Source organism: Sphaerodactylus townsendi, linkage group LG11 (genome assembly GCF_021028975.2).
Source record: "Sphaerodactylus townsendi isolate TG3544 linkage group LG11, MPM_Stown_v2.3, whole genome shotgun sequence".
In the NCBI taxonomy this organism is placed as follows: Eukaryota; Metazoa; Chordata; class Lepidosauria; order Squamata; family Sphaerodactylidae; genus Sphaerodactylus; species Sphaerodactylus townsendi.
Window position 1 is genome coordinate 73,456,056 of NC_059435.1, and position 22,423 is coordinate 73,478,478.

Here is a 22,423-nt window from a genome sequence, read left to right on the forward strand (position 1 = left end):
GCTAATTTTAAACAATTTATATGCCATTAAAGGTATTCGAAAAAAAAACAAAACTCGACTTACACCGTATCCTGTTCTCTTTCAGAATTCGGGGAGATTTTGACGTGATCACGAACCAGCTGATCGGGGCGCATGGATACTGTACACAGGTAAACAGAGGAGGGCCAGTGGTGGGATCCAAACATTTTAGTAACAGGTTCCCATGGTGGTGGGATTCAAACAGTGGCGTAGCGCCAATGGGGCTGGGTGGGGCACGACGGGGGCATGGCCAGGCATTCTGGGGCGGGGCATTCCTGGGCGGGGCTGTGGCAAGGACGCAGCTGCTGTGCCGGTCCTTGGGCAGGAAATGAAAGCATGCAGGCGCAGGCTGCCACACACCTCCTGCTAGACTGCTTCAAGTTCTGCGCGCTACTGCTGAGAGGAGGGGCGTAACTAAGACAAAAATCACATGGCAAAATCACCCATTAGTAACCCCCCCCCTCGGCACACACAAATAATTAGTAACCTACTCTCAGGAACCTGTGAGAACCTGCTGGATCCCACCTCTGAGGAGGGCTCTTGGTGATGTAGTCAAAGTGTACATCGGGGTCCTCAAATTTTTTGAGCCCCTTTAGAATTCTGGCAGAGCAGGGTGGGTCCACGCTCACTGGCCAAAGTCCATCGCTCGAAGCCTTTTCTTCCTGTGAATCCAGGAGCTGGTGAATCTGCTGCTGACGGGCAAAGCCGTGTCCAACGTTTTCAATGACGTCGTCGAGCTGGACTCTGGCAACGGCAACACCACGGCTTTGAAAGGGATCTCCGGCCGGAGCGACATCGGCTTGCTGTCCCTGTTTGAGCACTATGACGTCTGCCAGGTATTTCACAGAATCATAGAGTTGGGAGAGACCCCAAGAAGGGCCATCATGTCCAACCCCCTGCAATACAGGAACATATAAATCCCATCAGCCCCTGCCAGCATGGCCAATTGTGGCCATAAGAGAGTCTTTCTTTTAACAGGGAAGATAATGCACAAGTTAAATTTGTAGGGTTTCCAAGAAGAAGAGTTTGGATTTATTCCCCACCTTTCTCTCTGTAAGGAGACTCAAGGGGGCTGACAAGCTCCTTTTCCTTCCTCTCTCCCCAACAGACACCTTGGGAGGCAGGTGGGGCTGAGAGAGTTCCGAGAGAACTGTGGCTAGCCCAAGGTCACCCAGCAGGAATGTAGGAGTGCGGAAACACATCTGGTTCACCAGATAAGCCTCCGCCACTCAGGTGGAGGAGTGGGGAATCAAACCTGGTTCTCCAGATTAGAATCCACCACTACACCATGCTGGTTTTCACCCCGCTGGTTTCCAACTCCGGGTTAGGAAATTCCTGGAGATTTGGGAGCAGACTTTGTGGAGTGCACAGCGTGGGGAGGGGAGAGACCCTCAGCGCCATGCGGTCCACTCTCTCAAGCAGCCGTTTTCTCCAGGGAAACGGATCTCTGTGCTCTGAAAAGGAATTGTAATACCAGGAATTCTCCAGGCCCCGCCTGGAGGTTGGCAACCCTGGGAATCCAGCCCTAAATTGACCATGGGTGGTGGCGTGGCCCAACTGTGCCAGCACACTGCCGTGCCTGCTCAGCAGACCACCGCTAGATACAGAAATGCTGCATGAATTAGAAATAAACGTTCTTAAGGGGCCTCTCCAGGAACCGGAGCTCTCCAAAGAGTGACGGCACGTAATGGGTTGCAGACGGCATTTCAGTTGTGCCTGCGTTGCTCTCCTTCGCGAAACCCCCGATGCGGAGAAGCCAGCTTCTGTTATTGAAACCATCTGCCTGCCACCGAACCAGGGAGTTCTCAGGTTGCCAAATGTACCACAGTACATGCCCGAGGCGTAGAGGCGAGAGGGAGAGGGAAATACAATTCCTCCAGATTTTGTTTTTGTGGGATCACGGCTTGGTCCAGAAACAGGGGCCGCCATCTCTTCCCGGCGGCACACGCAGAGAAGACCTTTGTGTTCTCCGTGTTCCCGTTGGCACGCTCAGGAACGGAACGGAGCCCAAACCTTTGGAATGATCCAACCCGCTCTTCCCCACCACCCCGGGCTCATTTCCCCCACCCAGCGTTTTAGCAAATCTACTCAGTCAGCATCCCATTACTTTGCGGCTGTCTAAGTGGTAACCAAGCGCGGAAAAACAAGTCGAGAGAGACAAGGTGGAGGGAGTCCCAAACGCCGTTCCCAGGAAAATGGTGGAAACCTATCTCCAGGACTTCCGAAGCGCGTTCCTATTTCATTTCCCAATTTCAGTGTGGGCAAAGGAGCAGACGATTCGTTAGCATCGAGCGGAGGAGTCGAGCGCTCCGTCGTAGCCTTTCGCTTTCCAAGCTGCTGTTTGTGGCTTGGAATTCTCAGTAGTTCCTCGCCCTTGTGTGGGATTCCTGAAGAGACTGGTGTGGGGGCTCTCACTCCGTGTTGCTCCCAGTAGTGGGATCCAAAGATTTTAGTAACAGGTTCCCATGGTGGTGGGATTCAAACTGTGGCGTAGCGCCAGTGGGGCTGGGCGGGGCACGACGGAGGCGTGGCTGGCCATTCCGGGGGCGGGGCATTCCTGGGCGTGGCTGTGGCAAGGATGCAGCCGCTGCGCCGGTCCTTGGGCGGGAAACGAATGCACGCAGGCGCAGACTGCCACACACACCGGTGCACCTCCTGCTAGACTGCTTCAAGTTCTGCTACTGCTGAGAGGAGGGGCGTAACTAAGGCAAAAATCACTTGGCAAAATCACCAATTAGTAACCCCCTCTCGGCACACACAAATCATTAGTAACCTACTCTCGGGAACCTGTGAGAACCTGCTGGATCCCACCTCTGGTTGCTCCCAAAAAAAGACCCCACAGGTGTGGGGTAGACTAAAGCTAGACTAACAAATGAGGCTATGGTCATGCAACTCGCAGGCTTGTGCGGCCTCAGTTTGCTTCAGAGCAATGCAGGGAAGGGAGAGAGAACTTAACCCTTCAACTCCCACTCTGCTTCATTTATTAAAACCAGACTCCCTGCTTTTAATTTGTATTCATTTATTTTCATTTGACTTACGGTGGCCATGTAGAGTTTTCAAAGCAAGAGACGTTCAGGGGTGGTTTGCCATTGCTTGCCTCCACGTCACGGTGCAGGCATCCCTTGGACGTCTCCCATCCAGATACTTGTCAGGGCTGACCCTTCTTAGCTTCAGATATCTGATGTGATCCGGCTCGCCTGGGCCATCCGGGTCAGGGCCGACTCCCTGATCAGTTAATAGCATTTGAAAGGAGACAAACAGTGTCTTCAAAGAACACACTGTTCCCCTTTAAAAGGCTAATAGCAGAGCAGAGGAGCCAGTTTCAAATACCCAGACAGGGCGGAGGTTGAATGATTGCACCTCTCTTCCTTGGAGTCACGGTCCCAAGGCAACTCGAGGCTACGCAATCCTGCAGTTTGCATTTTATGGATCGGCAGTGAGCCTCAGCAGGAGACTGTTTGAGCCTCAGCAGGAGACGAGGATCCGTGCCTTGCTTTTTCTCCTTGTGTGGCTCTCAACGCAAGTTACATGCCTGGGGGCGGGGCGGGGGGCACAAAAATGTCTCTGCTGATTATCCAGAGTTCCAGGGGTCTGCAACCTGTGGCTCTCCATGTCCCTATAGCAGTGGTGGCGAACCTATGGCACGGGTGCCAGAGGTGGCACTCAGAGCCCTCTCTGTGGGCACGCACAGACAGAGCCCCCCCCCCCCACATCTAGGCTGGCCTGGGCTGTTGGGCTCGATTATTAGCATTAAACCTAGGACCTAGTTTTGGGAAAGCAGTGTAGGTAACCCTGTTAAGTGCTGTTAAACCCCACTGATTTTCATGGGAAGAACTAAAGTGTGATCCTTTACCTGGGAGTAAGCTCGGTAGCTGGCAATGGGGCTTGCTTCTCAGTAAACCCTCCTAGGGTCATGATTCACCCATTGGAAAAGTTGCACGGTTGCTTCAAAGCAATGTCACTGACTACCACCAAGCTTACTCCTGAGTAACATGCGCCTTGGAGCCAACCGGTTTTTCTAAACTAAAACCTCAGTATTCAGGTTAAATTGCCGTGTTGGCACTTTGCGATAAATAAATTGGTTTTGTGTTGCAATTTGGGCACTTGGTCTCGAAAAGGTTCGCCATCACTGCCCTATAGGCTGTATGCCTCTGGTGCAGCCTGACCAATGCGGTGTACAGCAGGACGATGACATCTTGGAATTTGGAGGTTATCCTCTGCCGATGTGATACTAGGACAGTGGGGGCGAACCTTTGGCACTCCAGATGTTATGGACTACAATCCCCATCAGCCTCTGCCAGCATGGCCAATTGGTTCCCCACCACGGTACTAGGAGATCTTGGCTGTAATATCCACAGCATTTTAAAAACATCTCATAGATGCCCCGCAGTACCCTGATTTAGATTACAGTCATGGCATGGTGGAAGAGGGGGAGTTAAAACTTCTACCCCCACAAAATTTTACCAGCTGGAACTGGCCCTACCCGTGCTGTTCCTCGGCCCCAAGCACATGACAAGATGGATCCAGAGGCCAAAAAACCCCTTTCACGCTCATGAGCAATAGATTGCCCTAAAGTAGCACCGAAAGGGATTAAATTTGCCAGTTGCGGAAGGATGCAAGGAAGTCAAATGAGCATAAACCCTCCCAGGGAGCTGAGAAATTAGTCTGTCTTTGCAGCTTGCCTCCTTTCGGAAGGCTTGACATTTTCCCCAAATGAAAACCCACCCATTGCACAGAGGGAGTCTGGAGGTATTGAAAGGTTCCAACTCTGCTGCCTCAGCCCTAGCAGAGCATAAGCATAAGCATAAGCATAAGCATTTTATTGTCATTGTGCACGCACAACGAAATTAACAGCAGCATTCCTCGATGCACACAATTTCAGACTCGTACATCATCCTCACTTTCCCCTTCCTCCACCCATCCCTACACAGCCCCAAATACATCAATATGAAGCAGCGGAGTTTAGCATAGCCACAGCTCTAGAGTAGAAGCTGTCTCTAAGCCTCTTTGTCCTAGTTCTGAGGGCCCTGTATCGTCTGCCAGATGGTAACAGTTTAAAAAGAGAGTGTGCTGGATGAGACGGGTCCCTCAGAATATTTTGGGCTTTATTTAGGCTTCGGGATTTATAGATTTCTTCCAAGGAGGGAAGAGGGCAGCCGATAATCCTTTGTGCAGTAGTGATCACCCTTTGGAGCGCAGACTTGTCCAGAAATATTTTTTTAAAACAAAAAAGGAGGTCGATGGGCTTTTGTTACTGTGATTGCACAGGCCTTTTGCTTTAAAAATATTGGGTTTTTTTCTGGGAGCAGCAGTGGCGTAGGAGGTTAAGAGCAGGTGCACTCTGATCTGGAGGAACCGGGTTTGATTCCCTGCACTGCCGCTTGAGTTGTGGAGGCTTATCTGGGGAATTCAGATTAGCTTGTCCACTCCCACACACACCAGCCGGGTGACCTTGGGCTAGTCACAGCTTCTTGGAGCTCACAGGGTGTTTGTTGCTGTGAGGGAGGGAAGGGAAAGGAGATTGTCAGCCCCTTTGAGTCTCCTATAGGAGAGAAAGGGGGGATATAAATCCAAACTCTTCTTCTTCTTAAATGGAGTCAAATAAAAAAGTAGAGGTAAGGAAACTTCCTTGCACTTGAAGACCTAGCAAATAATGACCAATAGTGATGAGCGGTTGGGGTGAGCGGAGTTTCCTTTTTCTTAGAAATCTAAACTTGCTCATAATTTGCTGGAGGACAAAATTGGATTTTCTATCGCATTAGGTCTGCTGGCATGGGTTGAAGAGAAGAAAAAGAGAGTTTTGGATTTATACCCCCCCTTTCTCTCCTGTAAGGAGATGCAAGGGGGCTTACAATCTCCTTTCCCTTACCCCCTCACAACAACAAACACCCTGTGAGCTCCGAGAAGCTGTGACTAGAGTTCCTAAGAACTGTGACTAACCCAAGGTCAGCCAGCAGGAATGCAGGAGTGTAGAAACACATCTGGTTCACCAGATAAGCCTCTGCAACTCAGGTGGAGGAGTGGGGAATCAAACCCGGTTCTCCAGATTAGAATCCACCTGCTCTTAACCACGACACCACGCTGGCTCTCAGAGCAAGTCGCTCTTGGCCTTCTCCATTCTTTTTTGCTGGGGGGAACCCCAAAGAATGTAAAAATCCTGAGTTGAGCATCTTGTTGGTCTACCAGTCGCCTAGCGCACCAACTGCAGCCTGCCGTGGCTCCTGAAGGTTGTGTTGGAGTGGGCATTGAGGTTTCTCAAACCTATTATGTTGGGGGACTTCAGTGTCCATGTCGACTTGACCTCATCTTCAGTGGTCGCAGATCTAGTGTCATCCATGGCGACGCTAGGTCTCTCCCTTAGGAACATTGAGGGCCCCACTCTGGATTTGATCTTTGGGGTAGGTGTGGATGTGGTCCTATCCTCTATAGATAGAGTGCCATGGTCCATCCACAGATTGAAATTACTATCCCCCCCCCCTCCCGTTTAGCTGACGGGCATATTTGGGCCTGCCAACAGAGACCTATGGACCCCCTTGGGTTCCAGAACATCCTGCGGGAGTCACCACCACGTAGAAAACTACAGGAGTTCCATAATTTTGGTACCATAGCTGAGAAGGCTCCATCTTGGGTAGCGCATGCATCAACCCAATGAAAAGGTTTTAGTTTGTCCTTCATTCCACATCTCAGGACATTCCAAATGATTTGTCTCTTTGGGGAAGGTGGCTGCGATAAACAGCTTGCTCGATTTCCAAAATGCTTCTGGTAATGTCATCATTCCCACATTTATCCCTTCGGGTTTCTGTTCTCAACTCAAGGATTTCTCTGACAAACAGACGGACCATTGTGTGGAACAATGGGCTTTAAAAATAGTAGAAAATGGTTATCTAGCTCTCACAATGAAAGAACCGTGGGGAAATGGGGTTTTATTTATATCATGTTTCTGGCATGATCAGGAGATGATTCTGCATGTTCACTGGGTAGAGCTTATTTTCTACGTTCTTGGAATGGTGGGGGAGATGCTCTCTCTAGGTTTATGCCACTGTGGTGTGATCTGTGGAACAGACACGTGGGTGTGACGTGGCTCTTTCAGTGACAATATACAGAAAGGTACACGGTACAAATTACAACAACCAGAACAAATACAGTGAGCACTATGCTGTGCCATGCACTTGGGAAAAAATGATCAGGCTGGCCTCGATGAGGGGCAGGGCCTTTTCAGCCCTGGCCCCTACCTGGTGGAACAGGCTCCCTAGGGAGATCAGGGCCCTGCGAGACTGACAGAGTTTCCGCAGGGCCCGCAAGACGGACCTGTTCTGCCGGGCGTTTGGCCAGCCTGGTTAAAAATACATCTACCGTGTCATCTGGCCTCCCGTGGGCACAAGGGGGGAGGAGGGGGGTAGCCAGACGCCGTCCACATTTTTAAATGGGTTTTTTAATGTAATTAATATTTAAATTATGTTTTAATGTATGTTTTAACCTTGTTGTGAACCGCCCTAAGGCCTCAGGGGGAGGTCTATATATAAGAACATAAGAACAAGCCAGCTGGATCAGACCAGAGTCCATCTAGTCCAGCTCTCTGCTACTCGCAGTGGCCCACCAGGTGCCTTTGGGAGCTCACAAGCAGGATGTGAAATCAATGGCCTTCTGCGGCTGTTGCTCCCGATCACCTGGACTGTTAAGGCATTTGCAATCTCATATCAAAGAGGATCAAGATTGATAGCCATAAATCGACTTCTCCTCCATAAATCTGTCCAAGCCCCTTTGAAAGCTATCCAGGTTAGTGGCCATCACCACCTCCTGTGGCAGCATATTCCAAACACCAATCACACGTTGCGTGAAGAAGTGTTTCCTTTTATTAGTCCTAATTCTTCCCCTCAGCATTTTCAATGAATGCCCCCTGGTTCTAGTATTGTGAGAAAGAGAGAAAAATTTCTCTCTGTCAACATTTTCTACCCCATGCATAATTGTATAGGCTTCAATCATATCCCCCCTCAGCCGTCTCCTCTCCAAACGAAAGAGTCCCAAACGCTGCAGCCTCTCCTCATAGGGAAAGTGCTCCTGTCCCTCAATCATCCTCGTTGCCCTTCTCTGCACTTTTTCTATCTCCTCAATATCCTTTTTGAGATGTGGCGACCAGAACTGAACACAGTACTCCAAGTGCGGTCGCACCACTGCTTTATATAAGGGCATGACAATCTTTGCAGTTTTATTATCAATTCCTTTTCTAATGATCCCCATCATAGAGTTTGCCTTTTTCACAGCTGCCATGCATTGAGTTGACATTCCCATGGAACTATCAACTAAGACGCCCAAATCCCTTTCCTGGTCTGTGACTGATAGCACTGACCCCTGTAGCGTGTATTTGAAGTTTGGATTTTTTGCCCCTATGTGCATCACTTTGCATTTTGTTACATTGAACTGCATTTGCCATTTCTGAGCCCACTCACCTAATTTATCAAGGTCCGCTTGGAGCTCTTCGCAATCCTTTGTGGTTCTCACCACCCTACATAATTTGGTATATAAAATTAATAATAAATAAATAAATAAATAAAAGTCTTGAAGAAGCACAGAAAGTGTGAAACGGATTTGCAGCACTTTCTGTTATCCTGGAGGCAGACTTTTCCTCTTCATGACCTCATTGTGTATTCGTGCAACTATGCACTGATGTTTGTCGATATAATTGCCTGAAGTGCTGTTCATAGATTGAACTGATTTTCTTCAGTTAACAAGACCTTCTTCTACTTTACCTGTAAGTCCCTGTTTATATACGCACAAAGTGTGACTGCTGTTTATATATGCGCTATGAATGTTTGTCATTTGCTGTGATTGCAAATAAGGTATAGTCCATTCCGCACAGCACAAAAAAGGCATCTATGGGACGTCTTTAAAAGAGGTGACTGGGGTCCTTTCCACACAGCAAAGGCGTCAGGTGGGGAAAGAGGCTGTTATCCCACCTGTCCGTTTTGCTCTCCGGTCAGTTTCATACTCTGCTTGTGCCCGACATTTTGTGTGGAAGGAATTTTTCCTGCTCCCATTTGCTGAGCGTTGCCCCAGGATGTTTGCTCTGCAGGCTCTGATCCTGGGCACCTTTTCAGCCCAAAAAGTACATAGCTGTACTCAGCTGGTCCTGCCAATTCCGGCAATACATAGTTTCCCTATTTTTTTTTAAAAGCATTTCGAGGAGCTATCTTTGTAGATATGCAGACACCCGGAAGAGAATCTTAACTGCTTGGAAGACAGGTCTGTCACCCACTGAAAAGCAGTGGGTTGGGCGCAGTGGTGGGATCCAAAAATTTTAGTAACAGGTTCCCATGGTGGTGGGATTCAAACTGTGGCGTAGCGCCAATGGGGCTGGGCAGGGCACGACAGGGGCATTGCTGGGCAGGGCTGTGGCAAGGATGCAGCCACTGCGCCGGTCCTTGGGTGGGAAACGAATGCACGCAGGCGCAGGCTGCCACGCACGCCGGTGCACCTCCTGCTAGACTGCTTCAAGTTCTGTGCGCTGCTGCTGAGAGGAGGGGCGTAACGAAGGCAAAAACCATGTGGCAAAATCACCCATTAGTCACCCCCTCTCGGCACACACAAATAATTAGTAACCTACTCTTGGGAACCTGTGAGAACCTGCTGGATCCCACCTCTGGTTGAGCGTTGGGGAAAGAAAGGGGGAAACTATATATTGCCAGATTGCTGTTACCAAATTCTAGAATGTCATATATGCAGGAATACAATTGATAAAATAGGGAGGGGGATATTTTGGTTTTGGTTTTTTGATTGTTTCTCTCTTGTGTAGGTGGGCTGTTATTTAAAGACCCCCAAGTTTCCCATCTGGCTGGTCTGCAGCGAGAGTCACTTCAGCGTTCTCTTCGGCACGCGGAAGGATTTGCTCGGGGACTGGAAAACGGAGCGGCGGTTTGACCTGTACTACTATGACGGCTTGGCCAATCAGCAAGAGGATATCCGCCTGACCATCGGTACGGAGACAAGCGCCTTACGAAACGCTGAGCCTCGAAACACCTTGCCCCTGGGTTTTGGAAATATCGGCGGTACAGTTGACATAGGAAGAAGCAGATTCCCTCCATTTGCTCGCGTCACGGATATTTCCCTTTGTGCAGCATTCCACTCTTAGTTCTGGTTTAGCTAGGAAAAATTTCTGAAATCCCAGAACTGAATTTATTATTTATTTGTTTATGAAAACATTTCCATGTTGCCATTACTCCTGGCCCTAGTCTCTGGAGCAGCAGAAAATAAGCTTGCTCCCTCACCAACCAGCAAAGGTGTCAGGGGGCGTCATGTTAGCGATGCCTGACATACTTGACGTGGAGTTTATAGTAACATCAGTGCCCAAATCAAGCTGGCATGGAGATAAGTGGAGGAAAAGGTTCTCCAGCTCAGGAGCAGCAGTGGCGTAGGAGGTTAAGAGCTTGTGTATCTAATCTGGAGGAACCGGGTTTGATTCCCTGCTCTGCCGCCTGAGCTGTGGAGGCTTCTCTGGGGAATTCAGATTAGCCTGGGCACTCCCACACACGCCAGCTGGGTGACCTTGGGCTAGTCACAGCCTCTCGGAGCTCTCTCAGCCCCACCCACCTCACAGAGTGTTTGTTGTGGGGGGGGGAGGGCAAGGAGATTGTAAGCCCCTTTGAGTCTCCTGCAGGAGAGAAAGGGGGGATATAAATCCAAACTCCTCCTCCTCCTCCTCCTCCTCCTCCTCTTCTTCTTCTTCTTCTTCTTCTTCTTCTTCTTCTTCTTCTTCTTCTTCTTCTTCTTCTTCTTCTTCTTCTTCTTCTTCTTCTTCTTCTTCTTCTTCTTTATTCTTCCTTCTGAACACTCACACAGCCTGAGCTCAAACCGTTCACCCCCGCTTCCCTGCCTTTAGCGTCATGGAATTTGGGGAACTCTGTTTCCTTTGCATAAAAGGAGTTGCATAATATCACCCGTCGCTTCTTTCTAAGCTGCCAAAAGATTCCTTCTACTCTCCTGTTGGCTAATGCAGGTTTTTGCTAAAGATGCCATGGTAACTTTGCTTTTTCTGTTTTACTTCCTCACCTACAAGCTATGATTATAGTACCTATATCCCCATACTTTCCAGAGGGTATCTTTGTTCTCCGGCCTTTTGGCAGGAGGCAATTTGAACTTTGGAAACTCTCTTCCCCCACCCACCACCCACCCCTGGCAGACCCACCTGGGCCCAACCACGGGGGCTATCGCAGTAGTCGAGTTCACTGAAGCCGCCGTTAAGGAGCAGTGGGTGTTCTCAGTTGAGAGCTGTCATTCAGAGAAAACAGAATTGCGCAGGCAGCGGGGAGATATGTGGAATTGCGTTCTGTGATTCCGTTGTATTTCTTCTCCTGTCTCCTTTGGGATCTCACTGATTCCAGATCTACCCGGCACACCCCCCTCCCCTCCCCTCTATAGTAGCAGAGAGACTAATACAATTCCCAAAAAGACAGGGGTCTAGATGTAATCGGGCGCCTGTCTTTAATTTTGCTTGCTCTTGACTTTGTTATTTACATTTGAAGAAATTGCTGCTGTGGAAATTTGTTTTAATGTGGTTAGTTTTAGTTATGTATTTTATGTGCTGTTATTGGAACAGCTGTATTGTGAGCCGCTTTGAGCCCTTTGGGGATGAGGCGGCCTATAAATCTAATATTATACTACTACTACTACTACTACTACTACTACTACTACTACTACTACTACTACTACTACTACTACTACTACTAATAATAATAATAATAATAATAATAATAATAATACAACATCACACAGTCCTAGATGCTTGGGAAGTGTCCGACGTGTGATGTAATACAAAATCCAGCATATTGATCTTGTTTGCTGTGTATAACTATTTTTGTATCAATATAATAATAATAATAATTTAATCATCATTACACTTTTATGTAATAGAGATGGCACATCACTTAACACCCGTGTATCTATTCATCAGCAGTACGTGTTTCTTTGATAGCGGTTGTCGTCTGATTCTGTACAAGGCAGTTTTGCGTGTGTGTGTGATTCCCCCCCCCCCGCATCCTGTTACATTTATGCAGTTTAACATTATTATTTTTTCATGTGACGTACAAACAGCGTTTAAAGCAGAGTACGTATTTAGGACCTTTCTCTATTGCTGCTGTCCAGAGATCTGCTCCAGACCCCCATGACTGACACAACGCAACGGGAACACACAGCCATTAAAAGCAAGCCAGAAGATTCAACAGAGAAACATTTTACCATCGGCTGCATCCCTCGGCTTTTGAAGGGAAACAGCCTCTTCAGCCTGCTCCGTTTCTTCACATTTCGGCACAGAGGCAACACATTTTCTATTTCTGCCACTGACTCTGTCTGACCTTTCTCCGCAGATACATCTCAGCCTTATCTTGAGGACCCGGAAAGCGACCTCATTCCTCCGTTGGAACACTGCATAAGGACCAAGTAAGACAAATGAGTTGGGGGCTCTCTGAAGATATCTAAGGTGGGGGGGGGGGGGGAAGTTTTGCTGACAGTCCTTGGATGTACCGTAAAGGCTATTTTATCAAACTAGCAGGTTTATTAGTGAACAGGATGATGGTTTTGATGACGGCTGCACTTAAGATGGATTCTTTAATGCTCATAGACATTTGGGACTATTTTAATCTGTGGAAGGATTTCACTCCCACTGAGTGTCAGGGATAGAACCTAGTTGATTGAGATGCATTTCTAACTCAGTGTAGTTACTACATAATATAAAGATGGTGATTGTATCCGGGTGTTTGAGATGCATTCCTGTCAATGTAACTTCTAGATATATGTGCTTAGCCTGCTATATGTTACCACCGCTGTGATGGGACATTCTTTTCTTGATCTTTCTTTTATGGTTTCACACGGTTGGTAGATAACTAGGCTTACCACTGACACCTTCAACTCCCATGCGAACCATGATGTTTCTGTTGCTTTGTGGGGGTAGAAGACCAGAGGGCTTCATCTCTATCTGTCGCTGACCTTGGGGGTGCTTAGGCTCCGAAGTAACTCTTTCTCACAATTTTTGGGAAAACAGGAGCGGGGATTGTTCCTGAATAAAGGCCTGAACTGAATAAAGGCCTGAACATCTAGCAAGCTGGATGCTTCGTTACCTTCCAATAAACCAGGGGGCTGCAACCTGCGGCTCTCCAGATGCTGGCAGGGGCTGATGGGATTTGTAGTCCATGAACATCTGGAGAGCCACAGGTCGCAGACCCCTGCAATAAACCCTAACAGTCCAGAGCCCATTTATTGATTCAAAGATTGAGACCTAACACTGAACCACAATTAACTGCACTAGATCTTTCAGTGGGAAAGGGGGCAGTGCTGCCTCTCACCTCGCCTAGATGCTGTTGACAAGAGTCACCTGACCACCCCGTGGCAGCAGAATTTCAGGGGGGCTCAGTGTCGTACAGGGGGAGTGCTTCGGGTCCCATCCCACATTAGGGTCCCATCATCATCATCATCATCATCATCATCATCATCATCATCATCATCATCATCATCATCACCATCATCACCATCATCATCATCATCATCATCATCATCATCATCATCAATTTTATATACCGCCCTCCCCCTGAGAATCCAGGGTGGATTCTGAAAACAAAGTTAAAATATGCGATTCTAAAACATAGATTTTGTGTGAATTTACATAACAACAGAACCCATTCAAAAATGTGGACGGTGTCTGGCTACCCCCCTCCCCCCCCCTTGTGCCCACAGGAGGCCAGATGACATAGTAGATGTATTTTTAACCAGACTGGCCAAACGCCCGGCGGAACAGGTCCGTCTTGCAGGCCCTGCGGAAACTCTGTAAGTCCCGCAGGGCCCTGATCTCCCTAGGTCAGTGATGGCGAACCTTTTTGAGACCGAGTGCCCAAAGGGCAACCCAAACCCCACTTATTTATCGCAAAGTGCCAACCCGGCAATTTAACCTGAATGCTGAGGTTTCAGTTTAGAAAAAACCGGTTGGCTCCCTCTTCCTCCACCCCACTCTCTCGAGCAGGGGCCAGCCTGCTCTAGCCTCCAGCAAGTCCTGCGCGCACCACTCCGTGCCTCTCTAGCATCTCTGCCTCCTCTGCCCCCCCACCCCCCAGGCAACAGCCACCCGGAGCACAGGCACCAGGCCCGCCAGTCGAGTCCTCCCTGCTCACCGTGGTGCGTGCACGTTGTGCTCAGTGGCCCAGGCCAGCCTAGATGTGTGTGTTTGTGCGGGGGTGATTTTCCACCCCCCATGACGAACTCTGTGTGCACAGAGAGTGCACAGAAAGGGCTCCGAGTGCCACCTCTGGCACCCGTGCTATAGGTTCGCCATCATTGCCCTAGGGAGCCTGTTGCCCCAGGTAGGGGCCAGGGCTGAAAAGGCCCTGCCCCTCGTCGAGGCCAGCCTGATCATTTTTGGGCCAGGGATCATCTTGGGCTTGAAGCGTAGGTACGCTTACGTGCTATTGAAATCCTACCTCCGCCTCCCGTTTTATACTTATAGCGCCGACCCACTCAATGCAAGAACTCTGCCAGAAGCCGCCTCCCATTACCTCCAGCTATTAGTTACAGGATGCAGATGCGAGAAACACAAACAGCAGCTTTTCTCTTCCTCTCTTCAATGCCTGCTAAATTGCGTCCTGCCGAAAAGACACATTCTTTTGCTGATGAGGTGTGCTTCTGAAGGAAAGGGATTCTTTCCGCTTCCATTAAAGCTATTGTTCGCTTAAACGCCTCCCCTCCCCTTCTGTTTCATCATTAGCGATCTCGCTCACTCGCCTTTTACTCATTAGACAAACTCTTGTCATTTCCAGGTGATAATGCTTTGCGCACGGAAATAGGGAGGCATCGAATTTGGTACATAATGATACGAACTTCAGAGTATTTTCATTCACTGAAATTTGATTTCTCATTAAACAGGTCTGGCAGACTTTTTTTAGAGTAGCAGAAGAAGTGTTTGGAATTATACCCTACCCAGTGGTGGGATCCAAAAATTTTAGTAACAGGTTCCCTCGGCAGCCCCCCCTCAGCAAAGGGGGCGGAAATACCTAAAGCTGAACTGGGCCCTGGGCAAGAGCAGAGTTGGATGCCCATCCCCATAGGCAATACCCATAGCGTTTTCAAGGCAAAAGACACTCAGAGGTGGTTTGCCATTGCCTGCCTCTCTTTAGCAACTCTAGACTTTCTTGGTGGCCTCCCATCCAAGTATTAATCAGGGCTGACCCTGGTTAGCTTCAGAGATCTGGCATGATCAGCCTAGCTAGCCTGTGCCATCCAGGTCAGGGCAAGAGATGCTCAGAGGTGGTTTGCCATTCTCTGCCTCTCTCTAGCAACCCTAGTGTTGCTTGGTGGTCTCCCATCCAAGTTGTTACCAGGGCCGACCCTGCTTAACATCCGACATCTGACAGGATCGGGCAGTGGTGGGATCCAAAAATTGTAGTAACCGGTTCCCATGGTGGTGGGATTCAAACTGTGCGTAGCGCCAATGGGGCTGGGTGGGGCACGACAGGGGTGTGGCCGGGCATTTCAGGGGTGGGGCATTCCCGGTGGGGCTGCTTGTGGCAGGGCCTTGGCCGCTGCGCCGGTCATATGAAGTCGGCAGAGCGAAGATGCCGCGCAGGCGCAGGCTGCCATGCACGCCGGTGCACCTCCTGTTAGACTGCTTCAAGTTCCGCGCGCTACTGCTGAGAGGAGGGGCGTAACTGAGGCCAAAATCACGTGGCAAAATCACCAATTAGTAACCCCCTCACGGCACACACAAATAATTAGTAACCTACTCTCGGGGACCTGTGAGAACCTGCTTGATCCCACCTCTGCGATCGGGCTTGGCTGGATCATCTCGTTCAGAGCAATCTCGAATTAAGGCCCACCAAAACAAGACTAAAGGCAGCGGTGGGATTCAGCCGGTTCGCACCACTTCGGCAGAACCGGTTGTTAAAATGGTGCTTGTGAAACAACCAGTTGTTAAATTATTTGAATCCCACCACTGACGAAAGGCCATCTTGTTGCTTTTAGATGGAAAGGAGCTGTCGTCAACTGGAACGGCACCGAACCCATCCTGTGACCAACCTGACCGGGCCGGCTGGAAACTAGCCCTATTCCCATACTCGGAGGAAGTTGGACAGCTGCTGCGCCTTGTTGTGTTGCACTCGACAGGACAGGGGGATGCAGGAGGGGAGAGGCCAAGGTTTCGTTTTGCCTTCGTCCATTGCACCAACAGCAGAGGCATAGGTCTGGAGCTGCTTCCCTTTTCTGTGTTCGGCCGGCCTGCGTGTGAAAGCGAGGATCAACCTGCACAGCCAACATAAGCAGCAGGGGAAGAGCAGTAAATCTGTCAACGGCTCCGTTCCTGAACCTGCTCCTCTGTGTCCTGCCATTGTATACAACGGATCAACCGAACAACAGGGACTACGCCCACATTTTCTTTTTCAGCTCTGGCTGTTTTCCGCCATCTCCATTCACAATCAAGGCCAGCCAAAGTATAGACAAAGAAACATGGAAGGAATCCTCCATCCCAGCTGGATTTCTGTTTGGCTCCCAACACGCTTTGGACCACCCACCATTGGTGTCGACTCTGGGTTTTGGATACTTGGACTACTGGGGGGGCGGGGCAGGGGGACTCAAACATGATTTTATCCCACTCATAATTTCACCGGGAGGGGGATTTCTTTACTGGGCCACACAAAGCTGCTAGCTAGGAGATTCATAGGTTACCCATCTAATAAACTAAAGTACAATATTGTAAGCATGCTAAGAAAGGAAAGAAACCTGGTAAGCTTGATTTTAAAAACAAACTTTAAAAGAGAGGGGGACACCACAGGTAGTTTGCATTTTTATGGGTACATTTGCCTGGGGATTGGGACTGCAAATTTCCTTTTTGTATTATCAGTTAAATTATACCGAATTTCCCCACCCCTCTTGTGGAAGCCAATTGGGAAGGCCCGTCCTATCACAATAGGATGGTCCGGATTCGTGCACTTAGTGCTAATAAATGTTTACACACCGGGAGGGGACATCAGAGAATTTTGGGCAGGCTGATTCCCTTGGTAAACATGACATCTGGTCAAAACTTTGGTTACAGGAGGCATTTTATAAGATGCACGCTCTTAAAATCTTTATAAAATAAACCCTTAAGAAGTGGGAAGTTTCCTGCTTTGGTTTCACCAAATTCGCTAATCACCCCAAAGGGATCCAACGCAGAAGTCTGCCATCTTTTTTCACCGGGTTCTTGGTCTATCTTTTACAAGTTCACCCAATTTCATCTTCTAGGTTGAGCTTGTGGGTTGTAGCCAGATAGCATTTGAGCTGTACTGTGTGATTCTAGGTAATGTTATTTGAAGAGTTGGGTGGGAGGGGGACTGACAGAGACCAGAATGTTGGCCCCCAACCTGTGCCTTAGAGTTGCAGCAACGAAATTTGCCAGCACCTATTTCAGCGACCTTCTGCCTGCCATTTTGTTGCTTGCTAATCAGAACAAAAAAACATTATTTATGAGCATTGTTTCAATAAAGGGTAGTTTGGATAATTCTCCTGGTCATTTTTTTACTCCTCTCATAAGAACATAAGAACAAGCCTGCTGGATCAGACCAGAGTCCATCTAGTCCAGCACTCTGCTGCTCGCAGTGGCCCACCAGGTGCCTTTGGGAGCTCACGTGCTGGGGGGAAGAATTAGGACTAATAAAAGGAAACACTTCTTCACGCAACTGGTGATTGGTGTTTGGAATATGCTGCCACAGGAGGTGGTGATGGCCACTAACCTGGATAGCTTTAAAAGGGGCTTGGATAGATTTATGGAGGAGAAGTCGATCTCTGGCTACCAATCTTGATCCTCTTTGATCTCAGATTGCAAATGCCTTAACAGTCCAGGTGCTCAGGAGCCTTGCAGCAGACTTAGCTTCAACTTAGGGACCCATTGCTTTCACCTCCTGCATGTGAGCTCCCAAAGGCACCTGGTGGGCCACTGCGAGTAGCAGAGATAGCTGGAGTAGATGGACTCTGGTCTGCTCCAGCTGGCTTGTTCTTATGTTCTTATGTACTTCCTAAAGAACATGATTTTTTCTCATGACCCCCTGGCTCTGAGAAACAGCGGAATCTCATGCTCTGCTTTCATCCAGGAGCATTCAGCCCCCTGGGGGAGGGGGTCTATTTGAGTGGGAAGGCAGCCTAGATAATGTTTTCCATCTAATAAGTAAAATGCAGAGGTCTAAAAATGTTGAAAGATTTCAAAGGTCCAACTTATTATCATCGCCCTGGTCTCAGCCAGTTTATCATGTCAGAAGTGAACATTACAACTACAGTATCTTTTGGGTGCTGTGTGGTTTCCGGGCTGTATGGCCGTGTTCTAGCAGCATTCTCTCCCTGGCGGTTTTGAAAGCTTGCATCTGTGGCTGGCGTCTTCAGAGGATCTTCACAGATGCAGGCGAAACGTCAGAAGCTAATTTCTGGAACTCGTCCTTATCCAGCCCGCATGGCACAGCACCCCAGTGATTCCGGCTGTGAAAGCCTTCGACAATACATACAGTATCTTTACTTTCTTATAATCCTTTTTGCGTGCTTGCAAACACCACCGTGGCCAGCTCTCTAGAAAACACCTGTCCCTCCTCCCAACAATGGCAGTTTCCCGTCGGCTGTGTAAACCATGGAAGCGGGTCCCAGCAGGGCTCCCATGCCAAGGGACTTCCGATAGACCAGCAGCCGCGGCTTCTGTCGTTATGGGATGGATCTAGCTGCCAGCTGCAGAATAAGGAAGTCGTTTTCTCTCCAAAGGGTTTGCGTAGGAATCTGGAATGGGGAAAGAAACGCTTGCGTTCACAGCAATGGAGAGTGACAGCAAGGAAGAAGAAGAGTTTGGATTTATATCCCACCTTCAGTGGTGGGATCCAAACATTTTAGGAACAGGTTCCCATGGTGGTGGAATTCAAACTGTGGCATAAGCGCCAGTGGGGCTGGAAGCGGGGAGCATGGCGGGGACATAGCCAGGCATTCCGGAGGCAAGGGCATTCCTGGGGCGGGGCTGTGGCAGGGCGTAGCTGCTGCGCGGGTCCTTGGGTAGAGGGAAAGCGAATGCCTTGCGCAGAAACGCAGGCTGCCATGCGCGGGGTTTGCCCCTCCTGCTGAACGCTGCTTCCAGTTCTGCGGCGCGCTACTGCTGAGAGGAGGCGTAACTAACGCAAAATCAAAATCCGCGTGGCAAAATCACCAATTAGTAACCCCCTCTCGGCACACACAAATAATTAGTAACCCACTCTCGGGAACCTGTGAGAACCTGCTGGATCCCACCTCTGGACTAGCCGAAGGTCACCCTGCAGGAGTGCGGGAACACATCCGGTTCACCAGATAAGCCTCTGCCACTCAGGTGGAGGGGTGGGGAATCATACCCGGTTCTCCAGATTAGAATCCACCTGCTCTTAACCACTACACCACTCTGGCTCTACAGCAGAGGAGTCCAACTCTGGCACCGTGCCAGCAGTGGCTGATGGGAACTGTTGTCCACGAACATCTAAAGCACCAGAGTTGGACACCTCTGCTCTGAAGAAATCTAATTAGCTCTGTCAAAACTCTGAGGCGAACAAGAGGAGGATATGGAAGATTTATCGCTGAAGCAGTTGTGAGCAAAGGGGATTTGATAACTAAATGAGAAAACAAGACCCTGGCGGCTCGTCAAGGCCGGCAATCAGAAGTGGGAGGCGCCCTTTTGCACAGAACAAATAACAATACAAAGACATTAAAATGGGCAAGGGGGGGGTCAACATAGGAGGAGAGAGAAGTGAGCATAGGCTTGTATATTGGGCTTCTTTCCCAGAAGCGCATTCTAAAAACGTGATTGGGTACAGACCTGCCTGCCGTAAGCACACAAAAAAGGCCAACTGTTCAGCATCCTGTGAAACTCCACATTTATTAGTGCACAAAATGCAAGCCAGAAATGTCTCGAGTCAACAGATATGGCTGGCCCATTCTGCTTAAAAGACTTCACTATAGTACAGTACAGTAAACCTTTATTAGGCATAAATAATTCTGCATACAGTAAAAGAAGTTAGAAGTACATCATAAACAACAATACAGCGAGAGGAAGTCCAATGTGCAGGCTAGAAGTTAAGGATAGGAATTATTACGGAAACTTTCACAGGAAGGACCCTATTGTGATAATCCATATGTTAGATTAAAACTGAAGTTTGAGCGATTTCTCATGTATTTTATTTACAATGATTTGGAGCCCTCAGACATTAAATCAATGTAATTTTAGATGATTTACGACACCTTCCCGAGGGACATACATTTTAGCGAAATTACCGTCTTTGAGATGTTACTTCCGGCTAGATATGTAGCGACCCTAAAGGTTATCTGCAGAAGATGCATCACTAGAAAGTAAATACTTCTGTGGGATGACCATAAGCCGAGAGAGCAAATTTGTTTTAAAGCTTTAATAGAAGGGTTATAGAGTGACTACATAATGCAGAGTGTAGCTGACGATTCTAGGACAGGGGTAGGGAACCTGCTGACTCGGGAAGCCACATGCGGCTCTTGCACTGCTTGGCTCCCGCCCGAGGCGAAGGCTGCGGCTTCATCATACTTGCCACCCTGCCCTGCAGGCAGCACGGCGGAGCGCACCAACTGCCACGCGGACTGGCTGGAGCCTGCGCCATGCGGAGCTTCCCCTCTACGCCCTGCCCTGTTAGAGAGGCGAGGCGCTTTCATAGCGGGCGGAGCCCAAGGCCGAGGCAGCCCGGCTTCATCAACCTTGCCCACCCTGCAGGCAGCAGGGCGAGGCGCATCCATGCAGCTTCTCTACAAGAGATGAGGTGGAGTAAAAGGTTAAAACCCCAATATATACTGAGTGTTTATCTTTTATGTTTAAAATGGCTCCAAAAAAAATTATTTGCGGCTCCAAGTGTTTTCTTTTCCCATGGAAAACGGGTCCAAATGGCTCTTTGAGTGTTAAAGGTTCCCTACCCCTGTTCTAGGAGGATATGCTGTATTGTATCCAATGCTGTATTGTATCCACGGCATTTACAGAGCATGGGCATCGTCTGTCAGCGAATAAAACACCTTGAAATCTCCCGATTTGCCTTTAACCCTTTAGAAGGGGAAAGAAGCGTTTATACCTCTGGCAAGCATAAATGCTTTCTCGCGAGCACCGAAGATGGACTGTCGAGACAGACTTCACTATATCATGCAGATGACACCAAACCAGGAAGAAGAAGAAGAGTTTGGATTTATATCCCCCCTTTCTCTCCTGCAGGAGACTCAAAGGGGCTGACAATCCTCCTTGCCCTTCCCCCCTCACAACAAACACCCTGTATGAGGTGGGTGCAGGGCTGCAGAGAGCTTCCGAGCTGTGAGCTAGCCCAAAGGTCACCCAGCTGGCGGTGTGTTGGAGTGTGCAGGCTAATCTGAGATTCCCCAGATAGAAAGCCTCCCACGAAGCTCAGAAGCCCGGAAACCAGAGCAGAATAAAACCGGTTCCTCCCAGATTAGATCACCACGGAGCTCTTAACCTCATAAAAGCCACTGCAAGCCCCATTGGCAGCAACTGAGCTTACTCCCAGGTAAAAGATCGCACTTTAGTTCTTCCCATGAAAATCAGTGGGGTTTAAACAGCACTTAACAGGGGTTACCTGCCTACATTGCGCCCAGAGGCCCAGGCCAGCCCTAGATGTGTGGGAGGGATTTTCTGCCCCGATGAACTGTGGCCAATGCTTGGCGTGTGCCCTAACAGAGAGGGAGCTCCGGAGTGCCACCTCGCCTGGCAGCGTGCCCATGGGATTCGCCACCACTGCCCTTATATAAGGAAGAGAGAGTTCGGGAGCTGGGTATGTTTAGCCTGGAGGAGAGAAGGTCAAGGGGTGTCATGTTGAAGACAGAGCAAGCATGTTTTCTGCTGCTTCAGAGACTAGGACCAGGAGTAATGGGCTCAAGGTACAGGAAAAGAAATTCCACCTAAACATTAGGAAGAACTTGCTGATGGTAAGGAAATACCACCAGGAATACACTGCCTCGAAGTGTGGTGGAGTCTCCTTCTTTGGAGGTTTTTTAGCAGGCTGGATGGCCATCTGTCTAGAGAGCTTTGATTGTGTCTTCCTGTATGGCAAGGGATTGGACTTGACGGCCCTTGTGGCCTCTTTCAACTCTATGGTTTCATGATTCTACTGAATTCTCTAATGCAATGTTGGTTGATTTTTGATGTTCCTTGTACACTTTTAAACTATCCCCCCAAATCTTGGAGATTAACTGTTGGGCGATGAAAAGGGACCCTTTGTGTCCTAACTACAGAAAAAAGACTCACAGTACAACATTGGAAAGGCAAATGCCAACCCTCTATAAACCAATGGATTGAGGACCATACCACTTTACCAACGTTTGAACACATGGTGTATAAGCAACAATTGCATATGGACTGTTATATTTTGTTTCCACTTGATTGATACCC

At 48.9% G+C, this 22,423-nt stretch overlaps 1 protein-coding gene across 2 annotated transcripts in view; it reads left to right on the forward strand.

Annotated features, from left to right (window-relative positions):
- Nucleotides 1-17,521, forward strand: part of MINDY4 (MINDY lysine 48 deubiquitinase 4) — an 86,504-nt gene extending 68,983 nt beyond the window's left edge. For both annotated transcript variants that reach the window (XM_048511364.1, XM_048511365.1), the window contains 5 exons: nt 86-149; nt 693-854; nt 9,809-9,989; nt 12,375-12,447; nt 16,012-17,521. In XM_048511364.1, the coding sequence (XP_048367321.1) occupies nt 86-149; nt 693-854; nt 9,809-9,989; nt 12,375-12,447; nt 16,012-16,060 (529 nt within the window). In that variant the 3' untranslated portion in view covers nt 16,061-17,521. The remainder of the gene's footprint in view (nt 1-85; nt 150-692; nt 855-9,808; nt 9,990-12,374; nt 12,448-16,011) is intronic.
- Nucleotides 17,522-22,423: the final 4,902 nt, after the last annotated feature.